The 17,667-nt window shown below is 45.1% G+C and overlaps 1 protein-coding gene across 3 annotated transcripts in view; it reads right to left on the bottom strand.

Annotated features, from left to right (window-relative positions):
- EPHB1 (EPH receptor B1) overlaps positions 1 to 17,667 on the bottom strand; it is a 421,654-nt gene that overhangs the window by 101,418 nt on the left and 302,569 nt on the right. For all 3 annotated transcript variants that reach the window (XM_053930212.1, XM_053930213.1, XM_024565783.4), the window contains one exon: positions 14,510 to 14,845. In XM_053930212.1, coding sequence (XP_053786187.1) covers positions 14,510 to 14,845 — 336 coding nt within the window. The remainder of the gene's footprint in view (positions 1 to 14,509; positions 14,846 to 17,667) is intronic.

Genomic DNA, 17,667 nt, shown 5'->3' on the forward strand with positions numbered 1-17,667 from the left:
GGTGAGAGAGAGAAAATGACTCTCCTAAAGTCCTCAGCAGTCTAGGGCAGAGCCAGAAATAGCCTGGCCTCCTGTCCCAGTGCAGGTCCTTGCTCCCCTCCCCTACACCCACACACCCTCATTTTCAGAGCCCCTTGAGGATGCTCAGCATGGGGGGAGAAGGGAGTCGGGATCCCATCATTCATGGATGGATGCTGACTGATCCCTCTGAGAGGTCAGGTTCCCCACAGAGGTGGAAGTGTGCAGAGCCCTGTGTCAGAAGAGGAGGCACCCTGGCTAGTGGGGTCCTGGGGTTTCTCTGCCTCCTAGATCCCCAGGAAAGGACAGCAAACAAGAATGCTATGGCCCTGTGGAAGCAGGAGGCTGTGAAGAGATATGTGAGTGTATGGGGATAATTGTCAGGCAAGGCCTGTCCTAGGCAGGAGCCCCAGCATGGCTCTGAGGGCAGCCGAGGACAGACCCATCAGGACTCATGTGGCAGCTGGGGCTCAGCATCCAGCTCCACCTCCTGTAAGCCTGTCAGTCTTTCCTGGTGTGGGACCAGAGCAGAGCAGCTCTCGTTTGTTGAATGTTTAATCACAGAAGGCAGTTCACTGGAAATGCTGGCACTGGAGCAGCCACAGGAGAGAGCAAACAAAACCCTACAGCAGGTTGTGTTCCTCTTACTCCCTGGCTCTTGTGCACACATGTTCAGCAGAACACCACCACCACCCTAAGCCTGACATCACTGCCACCAACAGTTGGCAGGGGAGCTGGGCCTGTGACTGTGCTCCTGGCCCTGGAGGTCTAAGTGTCCTGGCCTTAAGAAACCGCTCCTCCTGCAGGCAAGTTACTACCCTGCAATGCCCAGCTTTGAGCCCTGTGCTGCACACTACCATCCCCACAAGGATCCTCTTGCCCCTGACTCTGCAGGATACCTCTGCTCTCCAGCCCTCTCAAGTATGGCAGTTTATGATTTTACATTGGGCACACCTCAGGGTTAGCAAATGGGTTATGTCCCCCTGCTCCTTGTCACCTCTTCCACACCATTGCTCACTGTCTCCTACATCCTCCATAGAAATGCCATTTGGCTGGGCTGCCACTCTCCAACCTTGAGACTACTATGTGCTCCCTCCTGCCATCACTCCCCATCTCACAGAAGGCTTGGGCTTCCAGCTCTGTCTTCTTCTCCATTCTGAGCCTTGCCCTCCTGGGGATGGCTAGAACACCCACCTGAATAGTGTACTCTCTGTTCATCAACCCCCCCCTACTTTTTCATATCTGCCCATTCCTGTGGCACACTTGGATTTGGCCTTACCTGAAGTTGCTCCATTTCCAAAGCGACACATCCAACTATTCTGCTTCCTGACGGCAACCTCTGATGAGCCCACTTCAACTCTCGTTGGCCTCATCTGGCCCTCTCAGCCTTGACTGAGAAGCACTAGCCTCTCCCTCATTCATATCCCTCATTAACCAGCTTAGGTTCCATCTTTGCAATAACATAAGTGACTATACTCCCCTTACCTTCAGGCATGAGTGGCCTTTATCTTTTCATATGATACAACCAGCAAAACTCAACACAAGAGAGATCCACTATCAATCAACTTCCTGTAGAGCCTGCTCTCCAGCACCCACGCACTGCTGAGAAAGTCACATAACAGGTCACATAGGAAGATTTGTAAATATGTGATCACCAACTTCAAATGACCCTCAGCACTGTTGGGAAATGCTGAATTTCTCTATTCAATTTCATCTCCCATTGTCTGCAACGACACTGCCAAACTTCTTCCATTCTCCTCAAATAGTCAAACTCAAAACTTTCCCTTCACTCTCAGCAATCAAACTTGTCTCCTACCTCACAGAGAACATAGAAGCCTGAATACCCAACTGCATTAAGAATACCTCGACTTGGCTGCCTAAAACCCCCACAAATCACACATGCACAGAAATAAACCCTTCTTTCCTGGACACCTTCCCTGAACATTTCTGCAGGCCCCTGACATGTCTCCTATGTATTTGCACACTGTTTTTTCATTCTCCAACTTCAGTTTCTTTGTCCTCCCTGTTGGCTGCCCGAGTGCAGGAAGGCTGTTCACTAAGCCAGGTTTCCAATCCCCTTCCTGAAGACCTGTGACCCTGTAAGAACACAGTTCCCCTGTACTCACTCAGGTATTGTCCCCCTCAACCCAACCCGAGAGTCCTGTCTCCCTGCCTAGCTGTGGCACCTCATCACTGAGCCTCAAAGCTTCCTATTGTGTTCAGACCTCAGCATGTTCCTCCTGCAAAGTTGCCTTCCTTGCCCACCCAGTCCTTGTCCTGCACCCTCACCCCCTTCCAGGGCATTAGATGAGCCAACAGGCACCAGAGGCCCTGTCTCTACCCAGCTGCCTGTATACCCACCTCCTCACGAGCTTCCCTCCCAACACGCTAACCTGTTCCTGAAAACAAATGGCAACCCACTAATTTATGAGGCACCACCAGACTGTGAACAGAGGACACTGTGCTGAGGTGCAGGGATTACTGGAGGAGCGAGGCCTGGTCTTTCCCCTCTGGAGCCCTCAGTCTATCAAAAGAAATATGGCCTATGCACATAAAAAATGAAGGCACATTGAAGAACTCATTGTGTCATCCTTACAACTAGTACAGTTCACAGAAGGACAATGCACATGTCAAGTTCTTCTATGGTGTAGAAAGGCTTACAGGGGGCGCAAATGAGCACCCTGAGTTGTTCTAGAGAGATAAAGCCTTTGCTCTGTTGAGAGACAGAGAAAGGAGGGGGAGGGAAGGAAGGAAGGGGGAGAGAGAAGGGGGGAAAGAAAAGCAAGAAAGAAAAGAAAGAAAAAGAAAGAAAGAAAGAAAGAAAGAAAGAAAGAAAGGAAGGAAGGAAGGAAGGAAGGAAGGAAGGAAGGAAGAAAAAGACACATTTAAAGGGCTCAAACCTATAGCTCAGGTCTCAAAAGGAGACTGAATAAAGACCTGGGGGCATTGGTGAAGAGTCTCCCTTGCATTGGAAAATATTTGTCGTCCAGCATTGCCTTTATTTACCCAGAATATTTAATGTGCCTTTTTCCCCCCATCTCTCACATCCGCTCAGAGAAGATGTTAATTTTCTGAAATTAAACACTTAGCTTGATTACTGTTTTGTTAATTGCTGCATTCAAAAACCCCTGGAGCTCCTGCCTATTTAACATGGATGGTGCTGTGAAAATGATAGGCACAGAGTTGGCGTGCAGGTGGACAGACAACAGCTTTGGAATGCCATCCCAACTACCCCCAACTGTGCTTGCTCAAGCAGCTGGGGCCCTGCATGTGCAGGAATGGGACAGGCCAGGTCATATCAAGTGTCTCTCACAGGGCCATGTTTTAGGAGGACAGTGCACCCAGGAAGTCCCAAGTCTCACCAACATCTGGGAGAATGTAGGGGCTTAACTTCGATCAAAGTACCTGTCCAAAGATGCTTAAGGAAGGAAAGACCACAGAGAGAACTCAAGATGCACCATCTGTTGATGCCTGAGTACTTTAAGAAAGACTGCATCATTTACTCATACATTATTTGATAATTCTTTAATTTATTCAATGAATATTTATTAAATACTATTATTTCAGGCACTTAGCTAGACACCGGGGAATGAGCCAATATGATGGGTACAGGACCCGCTCTCCTGGAGATTAGTCAGTTCATGGAGTGGACACATCACCAGGGCTCCTCCTCCTTCCTCCCCACGTTGCCATGGCCACAAGTAACTATGTCCTAATCCAACTGTGGGTGCCTCTGCAATGAGTGTTATAACAATCTCATTTGGCCTTTGAAGAAGGTAAGGAACTTCTACAATCTTGCTGTCAGCAGTCCCATTTTCACTTAACAAGCCATGTAGCTGGAATGCCTGGTCCAAGATGAGGTGAAATAAGAAAACAGATGCCCACTAGTCATCCTGCAAGGATGCAGGGCAGGCATTCTCAGCTGTCCTCCAGCTGTTAGCAGCATCGCTAACCACTGTTCAAGACCTAGAGCAGTGAGAATTCCCCATCCAACCACTGCATGGCTCAGCGGGTGTATCCATCCACATGAATGGATGGATACACTGTTCAAACTGGTCAGCCACTGAACAATAAAGTATCCCACCCAATCTTATAGCAACAATGACCATATAGCAACAATGACCACAGACTGAAATGCTCTCTAGCAACATGTGATTACATTCTAACTTTTGAAAAGTGAGAGCTGGTACCACTGCAGATTGGGGAACCAAGAGCTCAGCAGAGGACCCCTGTAGTCCCTTTCCACCAGGTCACCTGCTCACCTGTAGCTTTTCTGGGTCTCTCAATCAGTCGCCATGAGTGCTGTGAACTAGAATGTGAGTTCCATAAGGCATGAGTTATTGTGTGTTATTTGCTAATGTGTTCCCAGTGCCTGGAGCAGTGCGCGATGCATGGAAGGCTTTAAAAAATGGTGAATAAAATGAATGAACAGGAACAGAAACCAATGTCAGCCTGTGGAAAGTGGTCACAAGGACTGTGTTGAATGAATGAATACAGTCCAAACTTAAAGTGCTTAAACAAACAAACAAACAAAGGGACCCCTTTGAATGTGGTTGAATCTCACAGTGTTCTTCTGAGTGGACCATTCTGGCAACACTCTTAAGTCATTCCCTCAAGTTTTCCTTCCAGGAGCCACAGAGGAGGAAGATACCTGGTCACCTAGATGACCTGGAGGGATCATCTGGCCACTGTGGGCCACCATGACATATTCTGATTGCCACATATCAGCCAAGCATTTGTACACTAACTCATGTAGGGGGACTAAAGGAAAGTGGCAAATATTTATGAAGGCTGTCTGTGCCTAGTGCAGTGTGGCCCCTCTCTCATGAGGCTGGGGTAGGTGAGAAAATCTGCTTCTCTGCAGAGCTCACCATGTAGTGGAGAGCCCCAAGGCTCCCTGGGTAGAAGCCACAGCTTTGGTCATGGGCAGTACTGTGTGCTGACCTGTTCAGCTCAGCAGAAAACACACCTTCATTTTCAAATGGTCAGGACTTTTCTGATGCCACTTGGAACTTCCTTCTCAATGCCAGGGCTTAAGAAACAATAAAAACAACCTTTGTTTAGAATTAACAATGAGAAGAAAGCAATGAAATTGGATTAAGAAGAGTGAAAATTTTATTTACTTAGGGTTTGTAAACTTTTCTTTATTAACTTCAATAAAAGTTTTCTTTGAAGTCATTCCAGTCTTTTTAAAGTTCTGCCTCAATCTTTTTTCTCTTCACTGGAGCAAATTTTGCCTGCTAATTTCCAATGAGACCAGCCCTTAAAAATGAACTAGTTTTAGCATATGGATCTTAACACTCTAAATTTTTGCAGGCAGCAGTGTAATATTGTTTTAATATTTAATTTTGAGATTTACATAATATCTTTCCTCCAAAGAGCTCAATATATTACAATATCATAAAATTCCTTTCATATTCAAAGATTATTCTTTATGCATGCAAATACTATATTTAACTAAGGAATAATGCAAATTAGGTGATGTATTCCGAGAAATTGGTGATATAGATAATTCTTTTGAAGGAAAAGTAGTGGCCCTGAGTAACTTCAATTGTCTAGGAACTTCAAAAATGCCTTGGCTTCTGGTCAACATGGTGGCATAGGCAAATGTGGTATCTGCATCCTTCCACAACCACATCAAAGTTACAACTAAACTACGGAACAATTATCATTCAGAACTGCCTGAAATCTAGCTGAACAGAAGTCCTACAACTAAAGATATAAATAAGAAGCCACATGGAGACTGGTAGGAGGAGCAGAGATGCAAAACAGGCTGCTTCCACACCCATGTGTGGTAGATAAAATTTGGGGGGGATATCTCAGCTCTGGAAGTTCCCCCTGAGGAGCAAGGCAACCCAGCCCTACACCGGGCCCCCCAAGCCCAGAGTTCTAGTGTCAGGAAGAGAAGTCCTTATAAATTCAGGCTGTAAAAACTAGCACAGATTGTTGTTGAGTGAGAAAAAGGGCCTTTGAAGTCCCAGGTGTTCCTCTTAAAGGGACCATACATGCACCTCCTTGGACTCACTCGCTCTGAGTGTCAGCACTGGGACAGCAGCTCAAAAGGCACTAGGGAGAGAAGGGGAGGAAATGAACTATCTGGCTTTGGGGTGAGAGCTGGAGAAGCAGGTTTCTCCCAGGCAGAAGTGCTTGCAAAGGTCATTGTTCCTTTTCTAAGGCTCTCCCCTACAAAGCTGACAGGCAGGTGCTATATCTTAGAGGCCATCAACCTGGCTCACACTGTTCACCCCACCTTAGTGATTCTCTGAGACATTGCCCCAACCACCTTGCATAACCCTCTAAGCTGTTTCCAGTGACTTTTCCATATGAATGGCATGTTTTGGCTCATACTTCAGACTACCATAAAATTTCTTAAACAAACAGCATCTGGCCTCAGTATACCCCATACCTCTCACTAAGTGGTCCCAGGCCCAGCACTAGAGGCGGTCAGCATTGGTTTGCAGCTTGTCCTCTCCTGGGCACCTCTGGGGCCAACACAAGTAGCAGCCATCTACAGATCACTTTGTAACTTAACCCAGGTGGTGCCAGGCAGAACATAGGTGGTGGCTGACCTTAGTCTGCACCTCCTGGGAGGTCTCAGAGCCACTGCACCCAGTGGACAGCTTTAGGCCATGTCTAAGCACCATCCAACCACCTCCAAAAGGACACACTCAATGGGCAGACTCAGCAGGCACCAGAGCCCTGCTGAAGTAAGTCCTGCTCCATAGGGTGGGCCCTTGCACAGCATATCCTCCACCATGGTCACAGCCAATGCTTACAGTAGATTGGCCTGGGGGTAATACCTCCCATTGATGTGCCAACAGCAATCAAAGCTCAACTATAACAGGAGGGTGTACTGAGTCCACCCAAAGAGGCACACCTGGAGTGCCCAGCTCAGGTGAACAGGGAGGCTGTGCCACTGGACCCAACAGTACACCTACTAAAAAAGGCTACTCTACCAAGCCCAGGAGACATGGCAGCTCTATCTAATATATAGGTAGGCTGCCAAAATGAGGAGACAAAGAAACCTATTTCAAATGAAAGAACAGACAAAACTCCAGAGAAAAAACTAAACAAAATGGAGACAAGCAATCCACTAAATGCAGAGTTCAAAACATTGGTTATGAAGATGCTCAAAGAACTTAGGGGAAGAATAGAATAACCTAGTGAGAACTTCAACAAAGACATCAAAAAAAATAAAGACAGAACTAGAAAACATAGAGTCAGAAATGAAGGATACACGAACTGAAAAGAAGAATACATTATAAGGAATCAACAGTATAGTAGATGAAGCAGAGGATCAACTCAGAGATTTGGAAGATAAGAAAGCAGAGAACACCTAATTGGAACAGCAAAAAGAAAAAAGAATCCAAAAAAATGATGACAGTATAAGTAGCCTCTGGTACAACTTCAAGCGTACCAACATTGGCATGAAGGGCATGCCAAAGGGAGAAGGGAGGGAGCAAGGAATTGAAAGCCTGTGTAAAAAAAAAATTATGGAAAGCTTCCCTAACTGGTAGAGAAAATAGACTTAGAAGTCTGGGAAGTGCAGAGGGTCCCAAACAAGATGAACCCAAAGAGGTCCATGCCATGACACATCATAATTAAAATGCCAAAGAGAGAATCTTAAGAGCAGCAAGAGAAAAGCAGTTTGTTACCTACAAGGGAGCTCCCATAAGGCTGTCAGCTGATTTCTCAATAGAAACTTTGCAGGCCAGGAGGGAGTGGCAAGAAATAATCAAAACAATGAAAAGCAAGGACCTACAACTAAGATTACTCTACCCAGTAAAGCTATCATTTAAAATCAAAGAACATATAAAGAGCTTCTCAGACAAGAAAAAGTTAAAGGAGTTCATCATCACCAAACCAATATTACATGAAATGTTAAAGTGTCTTGAAGAAGAAGATGGAGGAAGAAGAGGAGAAGAAGGAGAAGGAGGAGTGGAGGAGTGGAGGAGGAGGGGGAGAAGAAGAAGAAGAAGAAGCAGGAGGAAGAGAAGGAGAAGAAGAAAAAGGAAAAGAAGAAAAAGAAGGGGGAGGGGGAGGAGGAGAAAACGTGAATAACAAAATGGCAACAAATACATATCTATCAACAATTGAATCTAAAAAACAAAATAAGTGAGCAAGCAGAACAGAGACAGACTCATAGATAGAGAACATTTTGGTGGTTGCCAGATGGGAGAGGGGCTGGAGGGATAAGTGGAAAAGATGAAGAAATTAAGAAGTATAAATGGAAGTTACAGAATAGTCAGAGGGATGTAAAGTACAGCATAGGGAATATAGTTAACAATATTCTAATAACTATGTATGGTGTCAGATGGATACAAGATTTATTGGGAGGATCACTTAGTAAGTTACATAATATCTAATGACTGGGTTGTACACCTGAAATTAATATAATATTGTATGTCAATTGTAATTTAAAATTAAAAAATATTTGAAGTAAAAAGAAAGATTGCACTAAAAATCCAAGAGATGGATTTTATGGTATATAAATTATACTTCAATAAAGTTGTTTATAAAACAAGAAAAGTGCCTTAAAAATGGGCAAACTAGCCTTGGCTGGTGTGGCTCAGTGGATTGAGTGCCAGCCTGCAAACCAAAAGGTAGCCAGTTCAAATCCCAGTTAGGGCACATGGCTGGGTTGCAGGCCAGGTCCCCAGTAGGGGAAACATGAGTTAACCACACATTGATGCTTCTCTCCGTCTCTTTTTCCTTCCCTTTCCCTCTTTCTAAAAATAAATAAAATCTTTTTAAAAATGGACAAAATATAGGTACTTGTGATTATTGACAGTAATAGTGTATGCATTTTTTAAACTCAGTTAAGTAATGCATTGTGTCTGTGTTGTGGGCACGGTGGATATGTTAGTATTCCACAGGCAATCGGCATAGCAGACCCTATGTGAACTGTGTGGAATATAAATGTCAGATTTAAAACTGCTGATGGCATCATGAAAGTAAGGAGAAAAGGGTTGCTTCTCCAAACACACAATGAGGAAAAGCTCCTTGTGGCAGCAGAATCAGCCTGTGCCATGTACACAGGCTCCAGTTCCACTTCTGTCCTTATCATTAACTCATTGGGATGCGGACTTTGCTGCTCTCTTTTCTGGTGCCCACTCCTTCCTTGAAGAATGGACAAACAAATACCTGTCATTTATCTGAGGTGGGTGATATCAGTCCCAAACAAAGAGACTGAGAAACCTTGGAAAGAAATAGCCTAGGAAGAAAAAAATCCAAATTGCTCTCTGCATCAGGACATATTCTTAGAAATAACGCTAATCTCCTAGCCTATAGCATCGTTTGCAACATGATTTTCTATCCCCCGTCTCATTCAGTTGTCACAACACTAGGAAGCAGGTGTCATTACTCCCATTCTACAGTTGAGAAAGGAGGGATCATGGCACTTCAATGAACTTGCATGGGTCACATGAGGATCAGAGAGAGGAGCCGATCAGAGGATGTGCCTCTGCCACCATGAGCCCAAGAGGTGAGGAAGGGGACTGCCCACAGTGGAATGCGACTCAGTAAATCAGATTAGCGCTCTGAATCAGCCAATAGGCTAAATCCAGAATTGGATTTGTTTGGCTCTCAAATGGTTTAAAGTTTTCTAATTAGCTGTCAACATTTTAAATTTGGATTTTTCAGCTTATAATACTTGGCACCATGTGCTGAGCTGAGTAGTGGCTGCCCTTCTCTTCAGTTTCCTGCAGTCCTCACCACTCTCTGTTGCATGACACTTGGCCCTGCTCTGCTCCTTCCTTTTTCTTGTCTGCCTGGCCTCATAGGCCTTTGAGTTTGTTCTCTCTAGCTTAGATGGCCCTAAATTCACTGACTTTATCTTGCTACACATTGATTTTATGGATGTGCTGATCTGATTTGTCTTATTTTTTTCCAAGATTTCCTCTGAGTTCCCCTTCCCCAACTCTGACACTCTGAGTCTAGCTGGCAGAAAAGAGAAGTAAAGTTTGTCATTCACTTTAATTCTCTCTGACAGCCAGATGATCCAGCCATCAGTCTAAATCTGGGGCCAGGTGCCAGAGAGTGACTGTGAGAGTTAGTGGAGATAACAACCTCTCTGCAGATCCCTTGGCCACTGAAACAGACAGAGTTCCACCTGATCTGGTCTATTTTAAACTCAAGGCAGCTGTATTGAGAGCAAGGCTGCATCCCTGAAGACCTCACATAAATCTGAGCTTGCATAATTCATGACCAACCCCGACCAAAGATGATGGACATTTTTTTTTGACAGCTAAAGTGGCCCAGCTATATGGCAATAGCTTGGAGAGAGCTTACCACTTACATTCTCACCATAATGCGATTTTTGATAAGTCAAAAGATAAAATAGCCGCAAACCTGAGTTTGAAACCCAGAAACATCATTTGTGGGCTGCAAGATGCTGAGAAAATTCCAAAAGCACTCTAACTCCAATTTCTTTATCTGACCCACCTCATCTTGTAAAGAAAGAACATGGTAGGGGCTTGGCACATTGGAGTTACTAAAAAATGATAGTTCTCTGCCATTGCCTATGGGCTAGGAAAGGATCCTATTCTGAAACTCTCCAAGTGATACAAGATCCTGAGTAGTCTGACTATGTACATGCCTGGAGTCATCACAGAAGGAGTTAAGAGATTCTGGATCTCAGAGTTCAACAGACTCTTTGGTGTTTCCAGTCATGCTTGCCTCTGTGGGAAGAACTGTATCTACTATGTGCCCAGTGGGCCAAAAGATTATTACAAAATCTCCTGTGGTCTGTTAGAGGTTAAGAAAAGCCTGCTGGTCATTGTCTCTGATGGACTGAGACCAAACATAACCCTTTTCGTTGGATACCTAAATTAGCTAACATGAGCTGCCCACTCCATTGCTGGGGATCACGAGAGCAGCACAGTGCTCTCCTGTGGCATATCTGGGCAGCCCTGAGAAAGAAGAGATGACAGTCCTGTGTCTGGTGAACAGTTAAAACTGCTCACCCAGCCACAGATATGGTCCACTGCTCCTAAACAAAGGAGGACCAGCCCAGAGCAGCAAGCAGCCTCCTAGAATACAGTTGATGTTCATGAGCATCAGGCTTCAGATCAAGTGCAAAACAAATTTGTCCACACTCTACTCTCATGTGACCCTTACATCCATTGTCAGGACCCAGTCCACTTTGGGAAAAACTTGTGACCCTCAACAAACACGTCTATCTCCCATCTCAATCCAGAGGCAGGGGACAGCCTTTTATGGTTCAGTGTCACAGAGAAAACAGGGGCTACACAGTGAGGTCCCCTCCTCTCAGTAGGATAGTATTGGTTCACCCTGAAAAACCCCTCCATACTCGAAGGCTACGAAATGGAGAGCTCAGAGGGACAGTCCACTTTAGGGCAGGAAACAGGAATGCAGAAACAGAGGTGGAGCCCTGCTGACCCTCCTCTAATACCAGATTCTCCAAATTCCTTTAAGCCTCTGCTTCCTTATATGAAAAATGGAGAAGATAATGCCCAAGTCATAGGGTAAATATGAGATCAAATGAGTCCATGAATTCCATAATTCTTTGTCAACTCAAAAGAAACACCAACATGAGGTGTTAACTATACTAAGTATTACTTGCTCCTCAGTTGGGACCCACTGAATGGTCCCCAGCTATTATCCTTTGGACAGTTTCCAGATAATTGATGCCAGGATTGCTCTTGGTCAAATTATTTACCTGCTCACTACCTACTCATGACCCAAACAGTAGGAAGGTGGTGGTCACAGGCAATGACAGGGGTATCACAACATACCATGAGGTCAGGGTGGGGAGGTTGACATGGATCTCACCCATCCTGGGAAGGGGTGAGACATGTTATGACTTACTGATGATACCTGGGTTCATCTTCCTCATCCCTTCATGGATCTAAGTCATTAGGGTTTTTTATGGTGCCTGTTATTTAGTCTCTCTTTCATATCTTATAAAATGTGGTTTCTACTCATGTTTCTAAACTGTTCTTACAGAGGTACAGGCTCAAGTGTTTATTTTGAAGGTTCTCATTTTTAAAAAAAATCATCTGTTGGTTGCCTTGGCCAGGTAGCTCAATTGGTTAGAGCATCATCCTGATATGCCAAGGTTGTGGGTTCAATCCCTGGTCAGGGTACATATAAGAACCAACCAATGGGTGTGTGGATGGGTGGAGTGATGAGTTGATGATTCTTCCTCCCTCTCTTTCTTTCTCATCCTTCCTCTTTTTCTCTAAAATCAATAAAAAATAAATTAGCTACTGGTTGAAAATAATTTGCCTTCACAGGTGGAGTCACCGATGCAATGTGATGGCACTGTGTTTCTCATAGCCCTGTCATCCACAGGTTAGGAACCACTGGTCACCTTGACATTTATTTTAGAATAACCGTGTGCCAGCAAGAAGCAATTGCACAATTCTCTTATTGACTGTAAACTTTCTGACACCCAAATTCCAGAATTCCCAAAGATAAATAATAGATTGGAAGGTGACACTGGGGCGGGGACCACAAAATCAGAGAAGGTTAAGAATACAGGGGGAGGTACAAAGGGCATGAGAATGGGTGAGAATAAGACTAAATATTTTGAATGTTGGCAATGCAGGATCCCTTACAGGAACTCTGGTCTCTCAGCTCCACTGCAGCCTGGGAAGGTGCAGATGGCAAGACAAGCAGATGGGCAGGTTTGGGAATAGCAGAGTAAGGGAAGGGAGGGGCAGAAATCAAAGCAAACTGATATAAGTGGCAGTTTTGTTCGCACATGCTTAGAGAGAGAGAAAAGACAGCCAAGCCCAGCATAACATGACAGCCTGGCAGGATTATTATTCCCAGAAGCTGGGACACTAAAATATTTCAGCCAGTTTTCTGCCTTTGACTCTGCAAGGGAAGTACAGCTAACAAAGCCTGCCCATGTTACATGCTCAACATGATGCCGAAATTACCATTCCCTTTTCTTTGGGTGAGACAGACTGTCACAACCTTTGTCTCCATGGCACTGGGGCTGTGGTCACCAGCTGGAGGCTCCCACACCCCTCCCTCTTATTTTCTCACTACACACGTACTCGTGTAAACACGTGACCATATACATACATACAAACATGCACACATGAACACACACACTCCCAGCAACAACACAGCCATCTGGACAGGCATGCTCTCCTGCCACATCTTTTTTCTCCTCAGTTCTGACAGCTTAAATCTAAGAATCATCTGCCATGAGAGATGCATGGTATTAGAAGAGGCAGAACGAGCTGAGGACAAGGAGTTGGGGAGTAGAAGAGGATGGAGTAAGAAAGAAGAGGTCAAGAAGGGGGAGCTATACAGAGGGAGAGAGAAAAAGAGATAGGCTTGGCTCCTACTAGTTCACTAACAATTGTTCCTTTTGGAATTTGTTGATTGAGAAAAATCCATAACTCCAAATAAGGTCATGGTCCATTGTCCATGACCCTCATCATTGCCTATAGATGTGGTGTTCACTTCCCCTCTTCAGCCTTGTAGCATCTCCTGGGGAGAGAGGGTTCATTTCTCTCAAACTCCCTTTGTGTCCCTGCATGTGTATAGCACACAGTGCTTAGAAGACACCACCTTGGAACTTTGTACTCTGTGTCTATGTCCTGCAAATTCTAAAGTTAATGAGTTTCATGGGAGGAATAATGGTGTCCCACTACCACTGTATTCTTCACAGTGTCTAATCCACAGCTTGCTGTACAGTAGATGCTAATCACTGTCTTTTAATAATGAGTAAATAAATAAATGAGTGAATAAGTATATAAATGAACCAGTCTAATGGATATAATAAGAAACAGGTTGTTTCAGGGGGTGAAAAGTAATAAAGAGAAAAGGTCAGAAGAGTAAGAGATATGGAAAAAAAAAGAAGAGAAGAAAGTGTGTTTTGAGCTGTGCATGCCAGAGAGGTACTGGATATCAGGAATGATCTACTGACAATTATCTGAGGTCTCTATAACAGTGTAGCATTCATCTGAGCAAGCTATAAAGGAAAAAGCACTCTTGAATTAAATGGGTTTAATCGAAAAGTAATCTATGAAGGCAATACTGATGTCATCACACAATTACTGGGAAGTTTCTGTCACTGGCTTTTCTAGCAGAATAGCACTGGTATTCTTAAGACTATTCAGGGCTTCCACCCACCTATCCATCCATATGTACATCTGTTTGTCCATTCACTACCCATCCATCTGTCTGTCCATCTATCTAACTATCCAAGGGCATTTGTTGAGCCCCAGCTGGATACCGAGGACTGGGTCCTACTCTGCCTTGGATATACAACTTTGCTTTTGTGCTTGGCCCAAGAAAATCCTTCAGAATTCAATTCCCTTTCACAGGTGAAACATTACACCTGTTTCCTCCATGGCCACAAATACCGGTTACTAAACACCTTCACTCCTAGGAGGAGGCCTGGGGGCATTAACAGGCTTGGTGTGACTGCAGCTCTGTTCCCGCAGAGAGATAGACAAAGAGCCAACCACACAGAAAGAAAGAAGAGCGGAGATGCCATCAGACTTACCAGCTTGGTTCGTGGTAATGTTGACAGAGACGTGCTGTGGGGGGAAGGGGCTCTTGCTGGAGACTCCGTTGACGGCCTGGATATCGAAGGTGTAGGGGGTGTGTGCCCACAGGCTGCTGATGGATACTCGGCACTCGGTCAGACCCAGCTGCCTTGGCACAAACTCCACATTGTCATCACAGCGGGAGCAGCTCCGGCGGTCTGCCCGGCACTTTTTACATATGATGTTGTAGGTCACATCATCCCGTCCGCCTGTCTCCCTTGGAGGGTGCCACTCCAGAATGATGGATGTTTCATTGACAATTGAGATGACGTTTCGGGGACCTGATGGAACACCTGTAAGGAGACAAAAAAAAAAGGACCAGTGAAGCTGGGCAGAAGCTTCCTTGTCCAGCATCTCTCTATCTACTGTCAGTGTGCCCATCCTCACCACATGCATGCGTCCCTTCTACTCCTTCAACCCAATCTCCATGCTTCAATCTATTCTGAGAAAAAATGGTGAGCAGAAATGACAACCTGTCCCAAAGTCCCCTTTCAGTCATTCCCACTGGGGCTCTCCTTTCAATCATATATGTCAGGGAGCAGAGGATGCAAAAACAAGTCTTCTTGTTCTTAGGACCAAGCCACATCCTCCAACCAGCTTTAATGTCTATGATATGGATGGATATTGCACACATATTGGATTCCTTCTACTTTCCTAATTAGTGTAGAATTCAAAGGTTGAGGGATATGAGTGTCCAATCAAAAGCCTCAACTTATCCTCACGTCCTGCACAAAAATCTCACGATTTGAGATCTGTGTGGTGTGTGCACGGTGCTGGGTGTGTATCTCTGTAGGGAGGCTGCCGGAACACCTGGAGCGATGACTATTCACATTGCACAAGCTTTGGTGACTGAAGACAGGAAGCAAGGTTGGTGGGGGATTCACACAGCCACCATGGTCGACCCCAAGACACAAGAAGAGCATTTGTTCCAGATGCTCTGCTAGCTACTTAGCAAGCATTCAATCCCTCTATAAATTTTACTGGGAAGATAAAAAAAAGTAACTCAATTTTACAGAAAGGGAGACTAAAGCCGAAAATGGGGACTGGCTATAGACCTTGTGGTCTATAAGAACTGAAGCTAGTATGGACACGCATACCTGCTTGATTCCAAAGCTTACATTCTGAACTATAGCCCTGTGCTGCTTACTAGTGAAACTGGCTAGCTTTTCCTACAAAGGGAAAAGCCATCTCCAACCCCAAATTTACACTGATAGTGTACTCCTAATGTTGGTGGTCAGATTACATGAAATTTGAACAGACTCTCTCTCCTACAAACCAGCCAGGCTTACTGAGATTCAAGAAGAGCCACCTCATCCCTCAGGACAGCTCTGTCTATAGCTGTTGTTCTCATTCTGGCAAAGGTTGATATGCTTTGTTGAAAACTCTAGGAAGCCTGGTGCTTCACAGAAGGGCAAAATGTTGCTGGATTAATGGCCACAGTGTTGAGCAATTTGAGGTTAAGTTGGAGAATCTCCTGCCACCAAACAGAACAGATCACAGCCTCAAGCTCCCAAGCTGAGCTTTGCCATCTCTCTAACGTCTAACCGATGGAAATGAATCCTGCCCGTAAGCCCCCCTTCCGAATGCTAGGTCTGCTGGAACAGCCGCTCCACGTAGTAATGCATTCAGAATTCACGCACATGACTGTTGCCAGCTGAACGAAGACATGTGTAAAGTGGTTCATGCTGGAGACAGGAATCAAATGCCAACACACAAAATGAGGGAATAACAACAAGGTCGGGGGGCACCAGGGAAGGATTCTGTGTTGAATCAGTCAACAGCCAGCAGCTAGAGCAGAAAGCAAATATTAAATCGAATTCTATTAAAACATGAAAGAAAATCAGTACTGTACTATATAAAGCCCATTAGGTCTCAGCTAAAGCACAACTTTCATGCACGCTTGTGACAGGGTAAGATTCATGAAGCGTTTTTAACCAAGTCTTGCAAATAGCATTTAAGAATTCCCCACCCATCTGCCCAAGGATAAACATCCATCTCTTTATGCATCAGCACATAGCTAGCACTGGGAGGATGGTCAGCACCGCCCTAGGTGGGCTCTTCCTGGGCTGGGCCAGTCTCTCCTCCCACTGTACTCTTCATTAACACCTGTACTGCCCAGTGCCTGTCTGGGACATGTCTGTTTGTTCAGACTGATGAGACTCAGACCCCAAGCTCCCAGTGGTCAGTGTCATTGCTGCCTGTCTCACTTTCACAGCAGACAGCCCAGCCTCAGCCATAGGCCACTGGTTCTCCTACTTGTAATAAATACATTCACTGAGTGATTGCTCTTTTTTAGCAACAGGGCAAATCCTTTAACAATGTTATCTTATTGCATCCTCAGGACATCCTGAGGCTGTCACTCAGAAAGCAGCCTTGGACAGAGGAGCAGAGACAAGTGCTGCCTGAGACAGTGACTACCCATCCCTCCCACCCTATAACTCCCCCTTTAATTAACTCCTCACTCCCTTGACTTTCAACTTCACCCTCTTCCCAACTCCAGCTTCTTCACTTACACTTGTATAAGTCATTGCTATTTTAAAACTAAAATATTGTCACCTGGTATCTCTACATTGCATGTCCTCTCTTCTTTACTCTCCAGCCAAGCTTTTCTTAAGTAGTCACACTTGATGGCTCTCCTCTATCCATGCTCCACCAGCTGTAGCCTGGTTACATCCCCACTCAGCCGTCATGCCTGCTTTCCCTTTTGGCCTCCAACTTGACAGGTCTAGGGAACACAATTCAGTCCTTAACTCCCTTGACACTCTGTGTTGTCACTAGCCAGGCCCTAGGAGTCACATCTTCTGTGTCCCTCGATGCACACCTGTCAGTTCCATCTCATTTTCCTCAGATCTTTCCCTTCTTCTATACCCCTCACCACCTCATCACAAAGGGTTTCATCAATTTCCTTCCCTGTTGCAAAATTCTCCTGGTGAGTTCTCCAATATCACTTTGCAGCTCTCTCATCCATTCTCATCTGCCAGAGTATGAGCTCCAAAGTGCACTTGGAGTTACAGGGTTCCTCTGCTCAAACTCCAATTACCCAAAGATTTACCCTCCTGTCCCCATCTTTCAAGTCCCTGTGTAGTCTTGCCGCTCTTGATCTCATCTCTAGCCC

Source organism: Desmodus rotundus, chromosome 8 (assembly GCF_022682495.2).
Source record: "Desmodus rotundus isolate HL8 chromosome 8, HLdesRot8A.1, whole genome shotgun sequence".
Classification (NCBI taxonomy): Eukaryota; Metazoa; Chordata; class Mammalia; order Chiroptera; family Phyllostomidae; genus Desmodus; species Desmodus rotundus.